The following is a 21,924-nucleotide window of genomic DNA, read 5'->3' as shown; positions in this document are numbered from 1 at the left end:
TGGGCCTACACCTGGGGTTGACTTAGGCGCTTCTACTTGGTGACCTCGTTGAACAAGTCACATTCTCTAAAACTGGCTTAATACCAGAGTTTTAGGGGCTCAAGAGAGAGTGCATTTGCAGTACATTGTAAAATGCTCATTAAGTGGGTTTTTATAGGCTCAGCATCTGTATGAAGCACTGTATTATCCCTTTCTTCATTTGGTGTATTAGAATTAGGGGTTTGAAGAACAGGTAGCTTTGGAATGAGAGAGCATTAAAAAAGTGTCTACTGGGACTTCTCTGGTGGTCTGGTGGCTAAGACTTCACGCTCCCAGTGCAGAAGGCCTGAGTCAGGGATGTAGAAGACACATGCCCCAACTAGAGTCCTCATGCAAAGAAGTGGCAAAGAAGATCAAAGACCCCGCCAGCCACAGCTAGGACTCGACACAGCCAAATTATAAATAAAAAATAAATATAAAAAGCTTAATTTCTCTGAAATATCTTTTTTTTTAAGTGTCCTTTTTGTGCCAGCATACAATTCTGTCAACCTCTTAAGCTAGAATCACACTGATGAGGACCCTCACCCAAAGAGCCCAAAGCTGCCCACGGTTAGCGCCCAAGTGTTTTTTCCTGGCACATGAACCTCCTCTCATTCATCAGGAACTGCTGGCTGAAAACAAAATGAGTTGAGAATGAAATGTTGGAGGCTGATCAGAGATGGAGTCCGGGATAAACTTTGAGGTCTGCGTTTGGTCAGGCAGCCACACAAATTGTAGCTGAGCGGCTCCCCCGGGCAGCCAGACTGCAGGGTGGGCGCACAGGGGTGTCTCCAGGGCATTCAGCACACAGAGAAGCCAGTGCATTTCTGGCAAGCTGGCTTTGTTCTCCCACAGGCCGGGAGGCTGAGTGAGCTCCCGAGGGAAGACTGGTCACCTGCTGATCACCACGTGCTGTCCTGCCTGCTCCCAGGCCGCCCGAACTTCCTTCACCCTCCACCAGAGGTCAGCCCCTGGTGAAACTTGGCCTGCCAAGCCTTGGCCAGCATCCCAGCTTTGCAGTTGTGCTTTATTTTTGGCACATCAGCCTTCCGTCCTCAAGTAGCAGGAAGAACAGCAAGATACCCTACTCGGGCCGCAAGTATCTGCTCGGGACACACTTCAGTCCTCTGCTGTCCCCTCTCCCTGGGCAGGTCCGGGACCTTTGGGATCCCCATCACGTTCACTCCAGGGCCTGCGAGGACATAGCGGTGAGTAGCTGGGTCAGTGAGTGATAAAAGCCAGGTGGGGAGCAGGAGAAGTCATGGGGTAGAGAAGACAGAACCCTCCCAAACCCACTAGGCCCACTTCTCCCCACTTCTGACAGTAGGCGAACCCAGGAGAATGGCAGCATTGACTTTTGAAGGTATTTGTCCACAGAAAGTAGATCCCTGTGACTGTTTGCTGACTCAGTTTTGAGGAGACATGTTCCAAAAAGGACCGGGCTACGTCCTCGCATTTGGGAACCCTTTCCAAAGGCGCCTTGGGGGATGCAGGTGGGGACGGTGGACAGAGGCACGAAGCTGGCCCCAAGTTAGGCCTAGAGCAAGGGTATGGGGCAAGATGGACCTCACCACCCACCCGCCCAGTGCCAGAACTCCGGTGGAGCTAGTTGTGCCAGGGAATGGGGCCCCTGGATGGGATGGCATGCCAGGCTGGGTCCAGCTACACCCTCTGTGCATGGAGGGCTGGGGGAAGGGAGAGACCTACTCGGCTTTGAGAGGTGGGGAGCAGGGGAACAGATGCCCGCCTTGGAGCTTTACAGGACTCACCAGGAACTGGGCTAATTTTTCTGGGGAACAGACACTCCTGTGCTCAGCCAGGGTTGCTGACGGTGGAGTGGAGGCAGCGCCAGGCCTCCCGCTGGCAGAGGAGACCGTTGTTATTCTTGTCCTTCCCCCGGTAACCAGGCACCCAGCAGTGAAGACACCAGTCTTCCTGGAACAGCCAGCCTGTCCCCAGGCAGCCCGGGCTGCCACCAGTCAGCAAACTGGCCCCTTGATCAGGCCAGGCCTTCTTGGACCCAGAAAGCGAGATGGAAGTGGGACCAGAGGCAGCTTTGGCCGTGCTGAGCAGAAGCTCGTGCCCATTTTCTCTCTGCCCCTCTTCCGGTCGGTACAGCATTTTCCCCATTCCTCAAATCCTCCGAGCAAGGAAGGAGTTCAGTGCCCAGTGGCCTCCACGTTCCTGAAGCAAAGCTGGCCAGCTCCTCTGGGTCCAGGCCTGAGTGTCCTGGCTCTGCTCTGCTCACCCTGCAGCGGGGCCATCCAGGGCTCACTGGTCATCGTTAGGTAGGGCCCAGGGCATGCTGAGGACAGGACCATCCTGTGGGCAGGAATCTGGACCAGAGGGATCCCTCTGGCTGCTGACTTACATCTATGGAGCAGCACCTGCACTGGGCCCAGCAGGAAGGGTGGTTGGGAAGTCCCAGAGACCATCACAGTTGGATGGAGTGGGCACATGTCCATGAGTGACACCAGAGGCCAGGACCAGGGCTCACCCATCAAGCTCTGCCTCCCCCGGAGCACCTGGCACAGTGCTTCTCAGAGTATGAAAGAAGGATGGAGGAAAGGGGACTTCCTTGGTGGTCCAGTGGTTAAGATGCCAAGCTTCCAGTGCAGGGGGTGTGGGTTTGATCCCGGGTTGGGGAGCGAGGATCCTGCATGCCCAGTGTTGCAGCCCCCAAAATAAAACAACAATACAGGCAAAAAAAAACTTTTTAAAAAAGGAGGGGAAAAAAATAGGAAGGAGGAAAGAGAACAGAGGAAGGAAGAGAGCAGGAGGAAGAGTGACGACAGAAGTCCTGAGTAAGGATGGGAGGAGTGAGGAAGCAGCAGGGAAGCATAGGAAGCCTGTCCTGGAAGGAGAGGTGTTTTCCTGGTAGGACAGTTACTTCTGGAGCAATAAGGTGAGATTATGGGGGCGCCATATTGAAGATGAAACCGTGAAGTTTCTTACCTTTTCCACAAGTGCAGAGGGCAGGCAAAGGAAAGCAGGACTGGCTTCATCTCCTCCAAGAGGAAAAGAAAAGGCACTTTAATTTGTCCTTTGCAGAGTTTGTTGGTGGTTCTTCCTAAACCCAGGGGTGTGTTGGCCTTGTCAGAGCTAACCCTAGGGCCCAGTGGTCTGATTCCTGCCTCGAACCTGGGCTTGGACCTGGCTGACCATCTGCTGCTCCTTCTGGGGAGCAACAGCTAACAAGGAGAACATTTTGCGAGCCACGTGGTCACCTGGGGTCACAAAAGTTTACAACAGTGGGGAGAAGCAAGCTGGGCTCTTTCCAGAGCTTTCTTAAAATTCACAAGTGGTTTTTAAATTTTATTTTTTTTAATTTATTGATTTTTAATTGAAGGGTAATTGTTTTACAGTGTTGTGTTGGTTTCTGCCATGTATCAACATGAATCAGCCGTAGCTACACTTAACGTTCCTTCCTTCTTGAACCTCCCTCCCACCTCCCATCCCATCCCACCCCTCTAGGCTGACAGAGCACCAGGTTGAGCTCCCTGTGTTATACAGCACATTCCCATTGGCTATCTATAAAATTCACAAGCATTTATTTTGAATATTCACAAGAGGTCAGCCCTCTGCCAGGAAATACAAAGCAAAGGGAGAGATGGTTTTAGACCTCACAGACCACATCCCCTAGGTCAGGAAGGCTGACAGTTTCTTTCTGTTCCCCTCTTAGAGCTGACATGACCCAGGACAAGTCACTGCCAGACTCCTATTCGGCACAGAGCTTCTACGAGAACTATGAGCCCAAGGAGATCCTGGGCAGGTAAGGCCCAGACCTCCCCCAAGAAGTGCAGTCCGAGCTTCTGGCCGGCTCTGGGGGCAGGAGCAATCTCTCCTTGACCCTGAGCCCTGACCGTCTTCATCCCCAAAGCACTGTCCACTTGGAGAAAACTTCAGTTTGGGGTTTGGGATGGAGGAAGCAGGTATAAGGGCACCCAGATCAGAGACCCTCCCAGCAAAGGGAGCCCCACCCCCCAACCCCAGAGTTGTTGACAGCACATCCAAACCCAGCCTTGGCCCAAGGTCAGGGATCAGGCGTCAGAATGCAGCTCGCGGTCCTAGGAGTGTATAGTTTCTTCCTCTGAGCTGAGAAAGAGCACTGACGGGAACCAGGAGGCCTGACAGCAGACTTCTTCCTCTTTGGCTCCAGGCAAATCACCCCGCCCCCCCCTCAAGCCTTCTTCAACCTTCTGTCCCCCAAAGCAGGGGTTCCTAACCTCCAGGATCTAATGCCTGATGCTCTGAGGTGGAGCTGATGCAATACTAATAGAAATAAAATGGACAATAAATGTAATGCGCTTGAATCATCCCGAAACCATCCCTCATCCCACAGGTCCGTGAAAAAACTGTCTTTCATGAAACTGGCCCCTGGTGCCAAAAATGGGCCCCAAAGTTGGCGACTGCTGCCCCGAAGCTCACAGGGAGTTGGGGGGCAAGGCAGGACCTTTCTACTGTGGCCTGAATGTGGGCCTCGCCCTGGGGTGAGGGGCCCCCAGGACCATCTGTCCTCTGCACCCCCAGGGGAGTGAGCAGCGTCGTCAGGCGTTGCATCCATAAGCCCACCTGCCAGGAGTACGCTGTGAAGATCATTGACATCACCGGCGGGGGCAGCTTCAGCTCCCAGGAGGTGCAGGAGCTGCGAGAGGCCACGCAGAAGGAGGTGGACATCCTGCGCAAGGTGTCGGGACTCCCCAACATCAGTGAGTGGTGGCCCCGAGCCGCAGCAGGGTGCTCTGCCCCCGTTCTGCGCTGATAACCCAGGCCAGGGAGTGTGGCCCCAGTGCAGCCAGCCAGAAACACCCAGACTGTCTCCCGCAACCCAGGGCTCCGGCAGCACAGTGCCCAGAGGCTTGGGGCTTCCAGCTCCACCTTCCTGCTCCCAGGATTCAGCTCCAAGGCTCTTCTTTCAGCCCCACAGAAGGGATGACAGGCAGGGGTGTGGGTGGGGAATGTGGAGTTCAAAGTCCCTGGCTGCCCCCTCTCCCAGGGGGAGGGGGAGGCTTCCTTTAAAACCTGATACCCCATCCAGCTTCTGAGTCAGCCCACAGCGGCTTTAATCCCCTCGCCCCTGCACCTCCACTGCTCTGCCTGGGCTCCTCTGCTCCTGAGATGAGCCATTTCCATTTCAGTACAGCTGAAGGACACTTATGAGACCAACACCTTCTTCTTCTTGGTGTTTGATCTGTAAGTACCCAGGCCTGGGGCCTAACTGAGAAAATTCTATTGTGGCTCCCCATTCAGGGCTTCCTGGAGACAGCAGCCAGCCCCCTACATGGTGGACATCAAATAAGGACAGAAAGGCTTTAGGCAGATCAGCCCCTTGGGGTCAGGCTGCCAGGTTTTGAACCCTGGGTCCCTTCTGGGCGGGATGATTTACTTTCCACATCAGCTTTCTCATCAGTCTTGCAGGAGTAATAAATACACAGGGACTGACACAATGTAAATACTAGTCATTACTAACTACCATGCTGATGACCAGGGCCACCGGGCAATGCTTATTCCAGACACTGAGGATATGCAAGCCTACATGCGCTAGTTTTCACAGAGAGTGAGGAGAAAGCAATCAAGTCATGAAACACACACAGAGTTATGCACATATCCGGACACACAGAGCTGAGCAAGGGTCAGAGGGAGCGGGTGGGGAATGTTCTCCAGAAGGGACCTAAGCAGAGACCTGGATGAAGGGTGAGATGGAGTCCAGCCAAGACCCAGAGAAGGAGCCCCCAGCAGAGGGAAGATCTGAGGCAGTATTGGGGCAAGAGGCCCATGAGAGAGGCAGGCGGTAGAGATTGTATTTGGCATGAAGTTCAAAGATTGACATTATCATCAATGTCATCATCACCATTATCACTGTCAAAAACATGTCACTATTCCTCTGCTTGTGCACCAACAGGACTATTGAGATAAGCTCCTTGTCATCTAGGGACTAGATTTACTTCAGAGAATTATTCAAGCAGATTTTGTATTGTTGGAACTTATTTTTTGTCGTTGGAACTTTTTTTTTGTCACCCTACAGATCATGCACAGTGTTACTTTTTTTCATGGAGACACCATTTAATTTGGCCTTTGTGTATAATTAAACTGCCAGCTCTAGGAAGGCAGGAGCCTGCTGATGGACCTTGCAGTGTCCCAGTGTTTACTGGTACATCTTTTTGCTGCTGCTGCTGCTGCCATTAGTGAATTCTCCTAGTGTGTTTAAAATGGAATTGAAGTGATCAAAACCGGAGGCACACATTGCTTTTTAAGAACATGGTACCGATAATGTCTGAAACAAGTCTTACATCTGTAATTTGTGGGCTGCTCCTCAAACAGAACTCCCCTCCCTGCTGCACCAGCTAAATTCAAGGATTTTCTTGTCTCCCTCCAATACTGGCCAAAATCTCTTGGACCCTGCTTTCCCTGAAGGGGTGGGCAGGTGAGGTGAAGTCACTCAGTCATGTCCGACTCTTTGCGACCCCGTGGACTGTAGCCCCCCAAAAGCTCCTCTGTCCATGGGATTCTCCAGGCAACAGTACTGGACTGGGTTGCCGGACCCCTCTGGCCTTGCCCAGCTGCAGCTGTCTCAGCTCTGCTCAGTGGCTCAGTCCTGTAGAGCCCTTGGGGGCAGCTCAAATGTCTCTAACCTTTGAAGAAGTTGCTCGGGAAGTTATTTATAATGCTGCCTCAAGTTGCCCTCCAGGGTATAACTAGATTATTCCAGTTCCTCTCAAGTGGGAAGATGGAATCATACTTCTTAATCCTAAAAAATCCAAAAATAGACAAAAGCGCTCTTCCATCACTTGTACTGCTGCTGCTTCCATTTGCTCCTGGAAAAAGTCAGGACACTCTGGTCCTTCTGATCTGGGTCTGGGACCTTGGGCCAGTGACTCAGGGTCCCTTTCTCCTCCCCCGACTCTGATTTTGGCTTTGATGGGTCCCAGTCCATGCTGTCACTCTCACATTGGGGACCCTCACAATGGTGCCACCCCACCCTTCCAGTGTCCCTTGTTCTTACTCCAACCTTCCCAGACAGCCTCTCCACTCACTTCCCCAGCTCCTCCCTGCAGATTGTGGTCCTTCTTGGGGAGTGGGCCACTTTGCCCCTGGAGGTGTTAGGTGGGAAATAGGGTAAGGAGGGGGTAACCTGCTGGCCCATGCAGTGACAAATCCTCTGTCCCCACAGGATGAAGAGAGGGGAGCTCTTTGACTACCTCACTGAGAAGGTCACCCTGAGTGAGAAGGAGACCAGGTGAGGGTCCACTTGCCCCCTCCCTACTTCCTGTCCGAGTCCATCTTAGGCACGGAGGTCTTGGAGGCGGCACAGCGTGCACTGGTCTGGTTGGGGAGTGTGCACCATGGGCTATGGCGGTATCCTTCCTTCCTTGACCCAGCCTAGGTAGGCCTGCCTGTCTGGAGTCCTCTGTCACTTGCAGTCCGGCTGGCCTGTGGGCTTCAGTCTCCCCGCCTGTTACCTGACCCTGCAGAGTAGCAGATGAGGGTAACGTGTGCCTGTGCCATCCTAGGAAGATCATGAGAGCCCTGCTGGAGGTGATCGCCACCTTGCACAGACTCAACATCGTGCATCGGGATCTGAAGCCTGAGAACATCCTCCTGGACGATAACATGAACATCAAGCTTACAGACTTCGGCTTTTCCTGCCAGCTGGAGCCAGGAGAGAAGCTGCGAGGTCCGGTAACGTGACCCTGGCCCGTGTCGGGGGCTCAGGCTCTCTCATCAGCTCTCCTGGGAACAGGGACTTCCTGGGACTTTTTTCCCCCCAAGAATAAAAAAATCCTACCATTTCAAGGCTGGCTGTCTCTTCCCAGGACTGGGCTGAGCCAGGTTCCCACTGCCTGTGTTCTAACCCAGTGCTGGCTCCTATCACCAAACCACTGACAGGCCAAGCGGGTTGGCCACAGGAGCCAGCACCCTGGCCTGCCCTTGGCTCTGAGCCTGGGGCCGTGTTCAGAGTCCCAGTCCGGCCATACCACTTCAGTTTCACGTCTACTCTCTGTGGGCCTTTCTCTTCCATGTGCCTCTGCTGACCTGCCCGATGGAAACTGTCCCTGCAGAGGTCTGTGGGACCCCCAGTTACCTGGCCCCTGAGATCATCGAGTGCTCCATGAACGAAGACCACCCCGGCTACGGGAAGGAGGTGGACATGTGAGTGTGCTGGGGGGAGGGGGGCGACCCGTAGGGACAGGCGTGCACCCCTGACTGGGAGCACCAGGCTGGGGAAGAGGGAATACGGGTGGGCGCTACAGCCCGCCCACCTGCCTCGCTCCGCCGCTCCCCCGGTGCCAGGTGGAGCACGGGGGTCATCATGTACACGCTGCTGGCCGGCTCCCCGCCCTTCTGGCACCGCAAGCAGATGCTGATGTTGAGAATGATCATGAGTGGCAACTACCAGTTTGGCTCACCGGAATGGGACGACTACTCCGACACCGTGAAGGACTTGGTGAGAGGCCGGACATGCTGGCGCCCGGGCTCAGGCGAGGGGCAAGTCCAGTGTTCCCGGCGTGCGGTGTCGGAGTCGGGGGGAGCCTGCCGGGGGAGAGACCCCGGCCTGACACGTCCTCCGTTCCGCCGTGTTTCTCTCAGGTTTCCCGCTTCTTGGTGGTGAGCCCCCAGAACCGCTGCTCGGCAGAAGAGGCCTTGGCGCACCCCTTCTTCCAGCAGTACGTGGTGGAGGAAGTGCGTCACTTCAGCCCCCGGGGCAAGTTCAAGGTACTGCGGGCTCACCTCCCACTCAGGGCCCCTGAAACCCAAGCCCTGAGTGCCCTTCATAAGGACTCCTTACGACCACGGCGTTTCCAGAGCACCCGCCCTTCCCCTCCCAGCCAGCCCCGTGATGGTTCCAGCTGTTTCTTCCGGCTTCTGTTGCTGCTCTTGCGGGTCGGGCGGGAATGGGGGTAATTGGGGGCGGTGACTGCAGGACGCGCCCAACCGACGCCACACAAGGCTTGGAGGCCTCCGAGCTCGGGTCTGCCTGCGCGGGGCGGGAGGAGACGGGCCCGGGGGGCGTGGCCCGGCGCTCAGGCCCCGCCCCCGCAGGTGATCTGCCTGACGGTGCTGGCTTCAGTGCGCATCTACTACCAGTACCGCCGGGTGAAGCCCGTGACCCGGGAGATCGTCATTCGAGACCCCTATGCCCTCCGGCCTCTGCGGCGACTCATCGACGCCTACGCTTTCCGGATCTACGGTCACTGGGTGAAGAAGGGGCAGCAGCAGAACCGGGCGGCCCTCTTCGAGAACACGCCCAAGGCCGTGCTCCTCTCCCTGGTTGAGGAGGACTTCTGAGGGAAGGGCGGGCAGGGTAGGTGGGGCGGGGATCAGGCACGGTGCAGACGCCACCGAAAAGGGGTGAGAGCGTGTGCAGGGCCCTGGCCAGGACCCCAGGAACTGGGGCCACTCTCCCCTCTCTGGGGCATCACTTGGTGGTCAGTGCAGCCGGAGCCAGGCCCCCGGACTGGGGGACCAGCTGTGGTCTAGAACCTGGAGCCTCTAGGAAGCTCCACTGCCCAGGTGTACTACCATCTCCGCTTCTCCTCTGGGAGGCCCAGAGTTATTCACACTCAGTGCACTGCCCAGAGGATCCCAGGGTGAGGATGAAAGAGAACAGTCTGAGAATCACAATCACAGGCGATTTTTACTGACCCCACAATATCCAGTAACACTACGGGAGCAGGTTCTTCTCTGGGGACGTGTATAGAGGCATGTGTATAGAGCCCTTGCATAATTAACAATAGAAAGGGAATCATCTGCTGTTTCTTCTGAGTACTATTCATTCTGTGACTCCCATGGTGCACAGTCTCACCTGGTAAATCCATGGTTCTCCTAGACCCTTTTAAGACTGACACTGAGCTTTAAAGAGCCCACGGAACTGCATTTTATGTGCTGGAAACCAGGTTCCCTCGGAGATGTGTGAAACCCCACAAATAAGGCAAATAAAGGAATAATTTTCTTTCTATGGCAACTTGCTGGCAAAACAAAGAGGCCTGGGGAGATTCTGGATTCCCTGAGAGCTCGGTAAAGAATCCGCCTGCAATGCATGAGACCCTGGTTCGATTCCTGGGTTGGGAGAGATTCTGCCTTGAATAATGTCAGATCCCTGGGTCAGACATCATGAAAGGGGAAGGAGCAGATTGAAAATTTTTTTCACAAACTGCCTTTCTGAGCACTGTGACCCAGCTGTTTGCATATGTAGCCCCTATATGGTCAATATCTGACCTCTAAGAGAAACATCCAGCTCCTGGCCACAATAAGTTGGGCCCCTTCTCCAGGACACAGTGTCAGCCCTCTGTGGAGGTCAGGGTCCTTTCCTGCCCTGGGGAGAGGTGCCTGTCACAGAGGATGGGGAAAGGGATGGAGGTCATCTGGAGTCTGGCTGTGTTTGGAATGTGGCCGGGGAGTGGCCTGGGTGCCACGCTTCTGGTTTCTGCATGGCCACTCACAGCTCTCCGGGAGGTCGGCCTGCACTGGAAGCGCAGCGGAAGCCTAGGTTGTCTGAGGCAGAATCCGGAGTGTTGCCCATCCTGCCACCAGAGAAGGGGAGAGAGAACGGACATTTGCTGAGAAAGGGGCCTGGGCCTCACCCAGCTCTCCTGCTCCAGCTCCCAGGGCCTGCTGTGGTCTGAGGAGTTTGGGGGCTGGGGACTGGGGAGGGCCCAGATTGGAAAGAAAAGTGGCGTGAGGGCAGGTCCAGAGGGCATGCCATTCCTGGGGAGTGGGGAGAGGTAAGAAGGGACCTTGGGACAGAGTGGAGGAATCGAGGGTGGTCCTGAGACTGCATGGAAGGCGGGAAAGGCCGTGCCTAATAATTTCCAACTGTTGGCAGTTTAGACTAATAACTCAGCCAAAAAGAACCTGTTGGCAACAAGTGAGAACATCACAGTGTCAATCAGTACTCACACTTTTCAAAGAACTTTCACGTGGATTCCCGCATTTGCTATTTCTCTTACTGCTCTGGAGGGTAGGTTTTGTTCACCATCTCACAGACCCCAGAATCAGATACCAGGAAGATTTACATGTCTTTCCCAAGGCCAACCACTGCTTCAGCGGAATCAGCAGCAAACCCAATTTCCTGGTCCCCAGACCAATACTTTCTCCACTCCTTTGTCCTAAGGTAAAAGGGGAAAGACTTTTCTGGTGGCCCAGTGGTTAAAAATCCGCCTTGCAATGCAGGGAATGGGGTTCGATTCCTGGTCGGGGAATGAAGATCCCACATTCCTTGGGGCAAGTAAACCAGTGCACTGCAACTACTGAGCCCAGGTGCCACAACTAGAGAGTTTGTGAGTCACAATGAAAGATCCTGCCTGATGCAATGCAGCCAAACAAATAAGTAAATAAACGTTAAAAAAAAAAAAAAAAAGAAAAAGGTGAGGATAATCCACAAGGCCTCTCTACCATCCTTAAGGAACCCAGGAGCAGGAGGAGCTGCAGGGAGATTAATCAAAATAAATCTACAGACAAAGCAGAAAGTCCTAGAAGGCAACTTGGGAGCTGGGAACTCTACCATTCAGGGGCCAGCACTGACCATCACTAATCATCCATATGAAATGAGCAGGTCCCAGAACCTCCCTGAGACTATTTTTCCTTGATTGTAAAACAAAATGGTGGCAGAAAATGTTTTTTTTACATGCCCTCTTGTTAGAAAAGTTAATATTTCAATGATCCCTCGCCATGACCTATGGATGTGGCCATTCCAGTCCCCTCCCTCTGCATGCCTAGCTATGAAGACAAGAGAAACCCATATAATTAAGAGGTCAGACATAGTCTCCCTCGGTGCTGAGAACTGGCAGGAAAAGGCACCGGGCTCCTGGCTTTACCTGGTGAGCTCGGCTTGCCTTCTCTTCTGGACCCACACCCCTCAGTGGAGAGAGAGGGGTGGAAGCAGCGCCCACAGCAGCTCCAGTGCCACCTGTGCTCCAGGAGACCAGGACCCAGCCCCTCACCTGGTGGTGACACGTGCCCGGTGGTTGGCAGAGCCATCGGCTGTGTCGATCCAGGACGCCCCCCGGAGGACACGCATGTCCTGGTCGGCAGCCTGGTACTGTGACGCCGTCCACTCCCATACGTTGCCCATGAGGTCATAGAGCCCTGCAGCACAGCGGTGGCTCAGGCCCTGGCTGGGTATGCCCCCCACACCTGCCCTGACCAACAACGGCCCGGGGGGACCGACTGCTTCCCACCGCTGCTTCTCCTGCCTCGACCACCAGGCAGAACCATCCCACCAACCAATCTGTGAGCGCTGACAGCAACCCGCTGTGCAGTCTTACCGTAGTCGTTCTGTGGGGGGAAGGCATTCACGGGGGAGACGCCATGGAAACCATCCTCAGCCTTGTCGCCCTTGGGGAACTTTCCCTGGGGTGGGTGGGAAGGGATGTTTAGGCTACAGGATTTACCATCCACTTGCCCAGAGGGGTTTTAACCAAGGCCATCTTGCGGCACCCTCTGGGGTAGGGGAAGGGCATGGGGCAGTGACCTGAGGTCCCAAGCCAGCTGCCTCATGTCCTCCACCATGACCTCCTGGCTGGATTAGGAAGTGTGTGGTTCCCCATGTGTCCACACCCGCCCAGCCCGCCTACTTCTCCACTCTCAGAGACTTCCCTCAGCTGCATGAACCCCGTGTGCCTTCGGAGGAAAGGCCCCGTCTCCCCACTCTGTACCCCGCCTCTCCCTATAGGAACCAGTGTTCCCCTGTACCTTCCCCTTCCCTTCCACCACCAACAGGCTTCACTCTCCCTTACCTGCCCTGACCCTGCCTTCCTCACCTCCTGCTCTTTACCACCAAGATTCTGGAACAAGTAACCAGTGTTTGCTGAGGTCATTTGTTCAACTTATTCATTTGATTAGAGGGTAGTGGCTCTGTGCACGAGCCCTCGGAGTCTGTCATGTCTCTGGACACACTGGACCCTTTCCCATTGCTGGCACACATGGTGTTTCCTCCGCTTTTCTCCTGGCAAGCTTCAGTTCCACCAGCTCAAATGGCACGTTCACCGTCCAGTCACTCCCCACCGTCCCAGGCAGGGATGTGCTCCCGAGCACACACTGCTCATCTTCACCATGCAGCCCCACTACGCTGTCTTTTGCCCTTTACCAGGTTTCCAGTCTGTTAGAACATGGAGGCCCCTGAATCCCATGGCCTAATGCCATGCGCAGGCTGCAGCAAGTCTCAATCCACAGCCTGAGAAAAGAACAAGGGCGAGGAACTTGTCTTACCTGCCACAGGTTGGTGCGGTTTGGCTGGAACTTGTTTCCCCAGGGGTACACCTGACCTGCCGGGAGGGCAAGGAGACAGCAGAGGAGGGGAGAGGTAAAGGGTTGGGGAAGAAGGGAAAGACACAGAAGGAGCGAGGGGACCGAAAGGAAGAGGAGGTGATGAGAAAGAAGAGTAAGATGACTCACTTTGACATCTCACACCCTTCCCTTGCCCTCATAGAACTGCACTCAGAGCCCCTGACTTCTGATCTGTTCCTGGACAGCACAGTCCTAGGTGTGGTTTGGACCAGTGCCATTCTGTAGACTATCTGTTACCCACTCATGCTGGGGTAAGTACAGAAACCGAGGGTAAGCACTGAGAGACTTGTTCATTGGACTTAGACTGGATCAATGGACAAGCAACCTCATTTACCACATTAATAATACTGACTATGGGTATAGCTGATGTTCATTCAAAGAGTGTGTAGAGGCAGTGAATACGGGGAATTGCCATTTCACTCTAACTTTTTGTTTAGTTAGGATTGAAAAATAACTGAATTATGAATAAGCAGCAGTTTGTCACATTAATCCCTCCACAGCTATGGAAAAGGTATCCAGTGCAGGCAATACTCTTCTTTTCCTCATGCCATGTGGTTCTGATTGTGTTTATCTGAAATGGCACATGTCTGTGGAATCTTCAACAACTAAAAAAAAGTATGTCTGTTTTTTCATTCCATTTTCTAGCTATTAATTTTTATGGTGTTTTATGAAAGTACTGGTTTGAGACAGATTAGAAATAACAGTAACAATTGATCCATGACAGAATGTAAGAAGCACTACTCCAGGGAGTGTGAGCCCATCCCACCCTTTGAAGCCCCCCCTCCCCCGCCCCCATGCAAGGCAGGATGGAGAGAGAGCTCGCCCTGGCGTCTCTATACCCTTCAAGCCCCCTCGGGCAGCAAATTCCCACTCTTCCTCAGTGGGCAGCCGTTTCCCCCGCCAAGCACAGTAGGCACGGGCATCATTCCAGCTCACGTGTACCACTGGGAACTCCAGTTTCTCTCGGATGCCAGAGCCAGGACCTGCAGGCTGATAGCCAGGATGAAGTGAGACAAGCTTCTGGGAGCTCATGGAAGTCTGAGGAAGGCTAGGCTTAGGGTGCCTGAGTTCAGCTTTTACCACTAGATGGAGCAAGGAAGTAGGAAGAGAGAGCCTGGTGAGTGAGGAGAGGTCCAGAGACAGAAAGGACTACATGAGACAAAAGGGAGAAAGGGGACAAAGGGGATGGGCCAGGGTAAAAGGACCGGTGCAGAGCACATGGGGCAGCTTGGCTGCTTCCCTGAAATTTCTCCATCATCCTTTAAAACTCAGTATTCCCAGATGCACAAGGGATCACGGGAAGCCAGGCTTCCAGAATGAGAGTCAGCAGGGTTAAGGGACAAAACAGAGGAACCAACCCTTACCTGCCTCCAGAATGCCCTTTCCACGGGGAGCCACCAGAGGAGAGACTGTGAAAAAGAAGGAGCGCAATTACAAGGTGCTCTGACCCAGCGAGGCACCTTCCTGACGGACACCCAGGAGGCAGAGACTTCAGGCTGAGACTCCGGTGGTCCAAGTGAGGCTGTGTCTGGGATCTTTTACTTATTCATTTGTTTATGGCTGTGCAGGGTGTTTGCTGCTGCGCGGGCTTTCCTCTAGCTAGGGTGAGCGGGGCCACTCTCTAGTTGCTGTACGCGGGCTTCTTGTTGCGGTGGGTTCTCTTATCGTGGCTCATGGGCTTCAGTAGTTGGGGCACACAGCCTTAGTCACTCCTTGGCATGTTGGATCTTCCTGGATCAGGGATCAAACCCTCATCTCCTGCGTTGGCAGGCAGATTCTTTAACACTGAGCCACCCTTATTAGAAGGAGGCTTCTCCAGGGGTTCTCTGGCTGGTCCAGGGAGTACCCTGAACCCTGTGCATTATTTGCATCTTACAGGGTCTCTCTATGCGGACCTCAGCACAGAGTGAACTTCATCTGGCTCTTCCAGGGTGGGTCTCTCTGGCTTCTTCCCTGCCTCTGGTTCTCAGGTTTGATTCTCTACGGTGGCCCAGGTGACCCCCTAGACCCCATAGGGTTCTCGGTCCAGGTCCCACTCCCATGAACCCAGCTGCAAGCCTGGGTTCTCTTACCTGCATTCTCTGGGTTGCTTTGTTTCTAAGCTCATCAGAGACAAGGTCCTCAAAGACAAAGCTCCAGCCAAACACCTCAGCCTCTGTGCGGTATTTTTTCTCCCTGACAAACTCCCTAAAAAGAGAGATTTCATAATTTAGCTGACAGGCTTCTGTGCTCCACCCTCACCCTCTCTTGCTCCAGCAAACCTCATACACCCTTATCCTATTAGTCACACATCATAGAGTCCTCAGGAACTACAAGGAATTAACCTGAGAGCCTGAGCAGATTTTCTTTTAAAATTTGTTTCTGTGCGTGCAGTTCACAAACAGGAGAATTCACACTTTCTGGGGTATAGTTTTGTGAGTTTTGATAAAGCATATAGTCATTGTCACAATCAAGATACAGAGCAGTTCCATTAACTGCCCCCCAAAATTCCCCGATGCCTCCTCAATCACTGATCTGTTTTTCGTCTCTATAGTTCTGCCTTTCCCAGAATATCAATTCACATAGACTGAATCCTGCAGTATGTAGTTTTGGGGTCTGCCCTCTTTCACTTAGCATACTGCTTCCAAGAAGCATCCGTGTTGTTGACATTGTCAGTAGTTTGTGGCCTTTTTTTTTTTTTTTTTTGGCAGTTTTTGTTCTTTTTTATTGGTGAGTAGTATTTCACTGGATGGATAGACCAGATTTCATCTGGATTATCTCCAGTTTTTGAAGATAATGAATAAAGCTGCTCAGAAGATTCAAGATCAGGGAATGGGTCTCTCTTCATCACATACCTAATCTCACATCAATCATGGGAGGAAGGGAGAACAGGTTTTACTATCTCCTTCAGACAGATGAGAGAAATTGAGTCAAATCAAAATGACTTGCTGAGGGACTTCCCTGTGGTTGAGCGGTTAAGAATCTGCCTTGCAATGCAGGGAGTGTGGGTTTGATCCCTGGTTGGAAAACTAAGAGCCCGCATGCCGAGGAGCTTCTGAACCTGAAAGCCACAACTAGAAAGTCCAAGTGCTGCAACTAAGACCCAATGTCACCAAATAAATAAGTGAATTTTTTTTAATGACTTGCTAAGATTTTAGAATGGATTTTCATATAGTTTGGTATGGCTGAGCCAATTTCAACATGCAGATTTCCAGGATAAGACAGATTGTTTTCTCTGGACTGAGAGTACCCGGTTGGTGTCAGCCCTCTGATAATGAGAAGACACTGTTCACCCATCAAAGGGGTACTGAGAATGGAGGAGGAGGTGAGATTTGGTAGCAATAGCTACTTACTGACCTCTGACCATCTGAATGGTTTGAGACTCTTACCAGAGAGGTAAACACAGATTATGGATTCTAAGCAAAGTTTAGGGGCTTGCTGGGGGTGACGTTATATTTCATCTAAAAGGTCATCATTTGAAACATAAAAGAATGCATCTAGCTAGCTAGCAATTTATGGATGTCATGATGTGGTGTGAGCCTGATCAGAAGTGATTTCTCCTTTGATTTTAATAACTTTCCTTTAAAAAATATTTTTTAAAGCATATATAACATATTATAGAAAAATGAGAAAACATAGGTAAGTGAAAAGAAAAAAACTAAAATCATCCATTATCACACCAAGATACAACTGTCTATATTCTCTCCCTCTTCACTCCACAACCAAGTTTTTTTTTTTTTTTAAGATGACATCTCTAATTTATTTATTTATTTATTTTGGCTACACTGTGCAGCATGTAGAATCTCAGTTCCCTGACCAAGAACTGAACAAGTGCCCTGCCTTGGGAGCACAGTCTTAATCACTAGACTGCCACTGATGTCCCCAATCAAGGGTTTTTAAATCGCTTTCATAAGGTTCTTCCTGTCATTATTTTCATTGGGAAATCACAAAAACATGAGCAAGATCCATCACCTCATGCAGTATTGCTTCTTCCAGTTCTTTTTAATGCATATACATTCTATACACATAGTTTAAAAAACTGGGCCATATCTTGTGTAGTATTTTGTAACCTTTCTTCACAACACTTTTTAACTCTCTTTTTGACAACAGGTTTTTTTTAAGGCTGCTAAGTATTCTGTTATATTGATACAATATATTTAAGCGATCCTTAAGTTGTTAACATTTATTTACAAAGTCACCTTTTTAGCTAAACAACCTTAATTCTTTAAGACTAATCCCTAGAGGTGGAACCAATGAGTTAGAAGGCCTGAGGAATTTACTGCCAATCTTTATGTTTATTTTAGCCTGAGTCTCCTGAATCAATTTTCACCAACAAGTTTTGATCTTGAAAACTTTTAAATCCACAAATGTAAAATTTAAGTCATTTTTCACATTTGCTTTATTTATCTTCCCATCCTCTCCCTTTCCTTCCCCACTCCTTTCTATATACTCCTCCCTCCACTCTTTGAAGGTAAATTACTGACATATGCTGGATCATTTTCTACTTTAGCCTAGCCAAAATGTATCACTTTGGGGACACCGAGGCATTCAACATGACAATCTAATTCTTAGATTAAGCTGGAATAAAAACGTTTGATTCTGGAAATAATTCCATTTACTAATAATGGGTTGGCCAAGAGTTTGTTCAGTTAGTTCAATAACGTCCTTGTTGAAACGGAAAAATATGTCATTTTTACTTAAAACCAAACGCACTTTTTGGCCAACCCAATATAAAGGGAATTTAAGGAACTCTCAACTATTATGACCCTTCTCTCGATTTCTCCTCCCCTGTTGAAGAGTGTCTGACTTCTGCCCATATTTCTCAGCGCTATGCCCAGTGCATGGGACAATCCACTGGCTCAAGAATCAGGGGATCTGAGTTACAGGCCCAACTGGCCACTAACGAAAAATGAGGTAAACCTCTTTGGACTTCAGATTCCTCATCTGAAAAATGCAGATAACACTTGTAAAGATCATATTCTGATAGTGAACAAGCTAATCTCCTTTTAAATATTGTGAAATATTATTAGAATAACTCTTCCAGGAGTTATTTCTCCTGGAAGAACACTGGGAGTACCTGAAGTCTTTGTTGGTGACAGGAAATATGTCGATGGCAAAGGGTTTTACCGTCACCTCACGGACAGGTCCTTCACCATCTCTGCCGTCTGGTGAATTGGTTCCCATCTGGAATCTCCCACCTGGTAGCTGGACCATGTTGGTTGTCTGCCCATTTCCTGCTGAGGAAAAAGAGAGTGGTCATTAATACATGAATATATATAAAACAAGTGGCAATATTTGGATCATATAAGACTCAATGCTATAGTGAAAAAATCTGGAGGTTGAAAAATTTGGCTTTAAATTCTTATTCTGTCACTTAATTTGCTGAATGACCTTGGGCAAATTACTTCTTCTGGATTTCAGTTTCTTCATTTATAAAAAGGGGGTAATATCTAACTAACTCAAATGCATGGCTATATTAACATGTGTGAAATGTTTAGCACATGGTAGGTTTTCAACCGGAGAAGGCAATGGTACCCCACTTCAGTACTCTTGCCTGGAGAATCCCATGGATGGAGGAGCCTGGTAGGCTGCAGTCCATGAGGCCGCGAAGAGTGAGACATGACTGAGCGACTTCACTTTCACTTTCATGCATTGGAGAAGGAAATGGCAACCCACTCCAGTGTTCTTGCCTGGAGAATCCCAGGGATGGGTGGGGGAGCCTGGTGGGCTGCCGTCTATGGGGTCGCACAGAGTTGGACACGACTGAAGTGACTTAGCAGTTAGCAGGTTTTCAACAAATGATTTTCTTTCTTTACCTCTCTGTCCCTCTACATGACAACCCTTTGTTCCACTGAGATAAATCTAAACATTTTAAGAATCTGCCTGCCAATGCAGGAGATGCAGGTTTGATCCTTGGGTTGGGAAGATCCTCTGGAGAAGGAAATGGCAACCCACTACAGAATACTTGCCTGGGAAATTCCATGGACAGAGGAGCCTGGTAGGCTACAGTCCCTGGAGTCACAAGAGTCCGACACGAGTTAGCGACTAAACAACAGCATAGGCTTAAATACATCTATCAACTTTCCACTCATTCTTCTGCTCATGTTGTTTCTTTGCCTCTTCTCCATTACATAAGAAAGAAAAGAACTATATCTATTTTCCCAGGTTATACCTGGCACCTAGCACAAGTACACAAAAATTATCATCAAATAATCGAATGAACTCTCTCATACTTGCTGTTTGAATACCTCAAAAAAAAAAAATCATAGAATTAAAAGGATCTTTATTTCAACTCCCTCATTTGACAGGAAGAAGCCAAGACCCTAAAGGCCACACTTTTCTGGCTTGATGTACTACTTTGTTGTGTTTTTACCTAAAGATGTCTAAGTACTGTAAGTTCCCTAAAGGCAGAGTCCACATGTTTTCATGTTCCCCAGAATCTTATCTTTGGCCCTTTTCTGGATCTCATTTTGACACACACTAATGATTTCATCAACTTTAAGGGAGGCTGGAGGGTGGAACAGAGCAAGCAGGAAATTCTCAGACTAAAAGAGAACTAAGAAACAACACACAAGAACAATATTTGAATTTTATTTTGACATTAATTCAACAAGTAAACTATAATTTAAGAACAGAGCAGATGAATTTGAACACTAACTGGATGTTTAATGACATTAAGGAGTATTGTTAATTTTTTATGTAGGAGAGTTAGTGATACTTGTGTGTGTGTGTGTGTGTGTGTGTGTGTGTATGTGATTTCTCGTCTTTTTGGCTATTCAAACTAATTACGAATAAAACTGTATCGTGCCTCAATTGACTCCAAACTAAATCTCCCAGAGGAATGGAAAAATGGAAGGGGTTCCAAACAAGCCAGATTAAAACTGGCAACTGTTTAAGCTGGGAAACAGGTACGTGGGGGGTGGGGGTGGGGCGGGCGGGAGAAGCTTGTTTTATTAATTTTTTTATGCTCAAAAGATTCCAGAATAAATTAAAAGTTAAAAAAAAAAAGTGAAATACAACGATATGAACTGTTAATCCCCTCGCCCAGTTGGCCGCCCCTGGGAGGTAGGCGCTGCCAGCCGCGGTGGCCGAGCGCCCCACCCTTTTCCTCCTGCCTCCTGGGACAGTCGGGCAGGCCAGCACACTGACCTAGTTCGAGCCACCGGCCGGAGAAGAGCGACAGCACAGTCAGCAGCGAAGACAGCGAAATGCCCATGCCGGGAACACGAGCCCGGTGAGCACCGCCGCAGCAGTAGCACCACCCTGCGGCTCTGCTGCGCACGCGCCCCGCACGCCTCACGTCCGCGGCCGTGCCCTGCGCGCGCGTGCGCATTGCTCACGAGAGCCCACCCAGCTAGAAATAAGTCCGCCTACGTTGTGTTCTAGAACCGGTTAATTAAGAAAAAGCTATTTCCTCAGGATTAAGGTCTAGAAGCTGAACCTCCAGTGTTTTGGTCATCTGATGTTAACAGCTGTATATTGTCACCCTGCTTATTTAACTTATATGCAGAGGACATCATGAGAAACGCTGGACTGGAAGAAACACAAGCCGGAATCAAGATTGCCAGGAGAAATATCAATAACCTCAGATATGCAGATGACACCACCCTTATGGCAGAAAGTGAAGAGGAACTCAAAAGCCTCTTGATGAAAGTGAAAGAGGAGAGTGAAAAAGTTGGCTTAAAGCTCAACATTCAGAAAACGAAGATCATGGCACCTGATCCCATCACTTCATGGGAAATAGATGTGGAAACAGTGTCAGACTTTATTTTTGGGGGCTCCAGAATCACTGCAGATGGTGACTGCAGCCATGAAATTAAAAGACGCTTACTCCTTGGAAGAAAAGTGATGACCAACCTAGATAGTATATTCAAAAGCAGAGACGTTACTTTGCCGACTAAGGTCCGTCTAGTCAAGGCTATGGTTTTTCCTGTGGTCATGTATGGATGTGTGAGTTGGACTGTGAAGAAGGCAGAGCGCCGAAGAACTGATGCTCTTGAACTGTGGTGTTGGCAAGGGCTCTTGAGAGTCCCTTGGACTGCAAGATCAACCCTGGGATTTCTTTGGAAGGAATGATGCTAAAGCTGAAACTCCAGTACTTTGGCCACCTCATGAGAAGAGTTGACTCATTGGAAAAGACTGATGCTGGGAGGGGTTGGGGGCAGGAGAAGGGGACGACAGAGGATGAGATGGCTGGATGGCATCACTGACTCAATGGACATGAGTCTGAGTGAACTCCGGGAGATGGTGATGGACAGGGAGGCCTGGCATGTTGATTCATGGGGTCGCAGAGTCGGACATGACTGAGCGACTGAACTGATGTTAACAGCTGACTCACTGGAAAAGTCCCTGATGCTGGGAATGGTTGAGGGAAGAGGGCATCAGAGGATGAGAAGGCTGGATGGCATCACCTATGCAATGGATATGAACTTGGGCAAACTGGGAGATGGTGAGGGGCAGGGAGGCCTGGCGTGCTACCGTCCACGGGGTCACAGTCAGTCAGACACGACTGGAAGACTCAACAGCCTAGAGGCCTTGCCAGTTCAGAATCCCCTTAATTTGTGAACCACTGGATGGATTGATTTCCTTCCCTTTTATATGCAGATTCCTTTTGTACCCTGGAATACCATCTTGAGAGCA

General features: G+C 50.6%; 2 protein-coding genes across 8 annotated transcripts; one reads left to right on the top strand and one right to left on the bottom strand.

Moving 5' to 3' along the window:
- The first annotated feature begins 873 nt into the window (after positions 1–873).
- Positions 874–9,982, top strand: PHKG1 (phosphorylase kinase catalytic subunit gamma 1). Its single transcript, XM_069570930.1, has 10 exons — positions 874–1,226; positions 3,701–3,790; positions 4,549–4,727; positions 5,157–5,211; positions 7,190–7,255; positions 7,530–7,693; positions 8,079–8,169; positions 8,311–8,464; positions 8,608–8,733; positions 9,061–9,982. The coding sequence occupies exons 2-10, from the start codon at positions 3,708–3,710 to the stop codon at positions 9,304–9,306; spliced, it is 1,164 nt and encodes a 387-aa protein (XP_069427031.1). The 5' UTR covers positions 874–1,226; positions 3,701–3,707; the 3' UTR covers positions 9,307–9,982.
- On the bottom strand, positions 9,637–21,924 carry SUMF2 (sulfatase modifying factor 2). 7 transcript variants are annotated; one of them, XR_011252793.1, is made up of 9 exons: positions 20,434–21,924; positions 18,362–18,521; positions 15,378–15,492; positions 14,670–14,714; positions 14,145–14,295; positions 13,228–13,283; positions 12,285–12,369; positions 10,918–12,105; positions 9,637–10,541 (listed from the first exon to the last, which is right to left on the bottom strand). XR_011252793.1 is itself a non-coding variant. In XM_069570931.1 (9 exons), the coding sequence occupies exons 1-9, from the start codon at positions 20,615–20,617 to the stop codon at positions 10,457–10,459; spliced, it is 1,026 nt and encodes a 341-aa protein (XP_069427032.1). In that variant the 5' UTR covers positions 20,618–21,924; the 3' UTR covers positions 9,637–10,456. The 7 variants fall into 7 exon arrangements, 6 of the variants coding, with proteins under 6 accessions (XP_069427032.1, XP_069427033.1, XP_069427036.1 ...); XM_069570931.1 differs by having other exon boundaries at positions 11,961–12,105; XM_069570932.1 differs by having other exon boundaries at positions 11,961–12,105; positions 18,362–18,518.

The sequence above is a fragment of the Ovis canadensis genome, chromosome 24 (genome assembly GCF_042477335.2).
Source record: "Ovis canadensis isolate MfBH-ARS-UI-01 breed Bighorn chromosome 24, ARS-UI_OviCan_v2, whole genome shotgun sequence".
Taxonomy (NCBI): domain Eukaryota; kingdom Metazoa; phylum Chordata; class Mammalia; order Artiodactyla; family Bovidae; genus Ovis; species Ovis canadensis.
Note: the sequence above shows the minus strand (reverse complement) of the source record. Positions and strands in the feature narration are given on the sequence as shown.

Bases quoted from the DNA above. Each gene is read 5' to 3' on its own strand.
- SUMF2 (XM_069570931.1), bottom strand. From the start codon at position 20,617: ATGCGCACGCGCGCGCAGGGCACGGCCGCGGACGTGAGGCGTGCGGGG. The intron at 18,522-20,433 runs GTCAGTGTGCTG...CTTTTTCCTCAG, and splicing joins CGGCCGGTGGCTCGAACTAG to CAGGAAATGGGCAGACAACC. The intron at 12,370-13,227 runs GTAAGACAAGTT...CACCCACCCCAG, and splicing joins ACCGCACCAACCTGTGGCAG to GGAAAGTTCCCCAAGGGCGA.
- PHKG1 (XM_069570930.1), top strand. From the start codon at position 3,708: ATGACCCAGGACAAGTCACTGCCAGACTCCTATTCGGCACAGAGCTTC. The intron at 3,791-4,548 runs GTAAGGCCCAGA...CTGCACCCCCAG, and splicing joins CCCAAGGAGATCCTGGGCAG to GGGAGTGAGCAGCGTCGTCA. The intron at 5,212-7,189 runs GTAAGTACCCAG...CTGTCCCCACAG, and splicing joins TTCTTCTTGGTGTTTGATCT to GATGAAGAGAGGGGAGCTCT.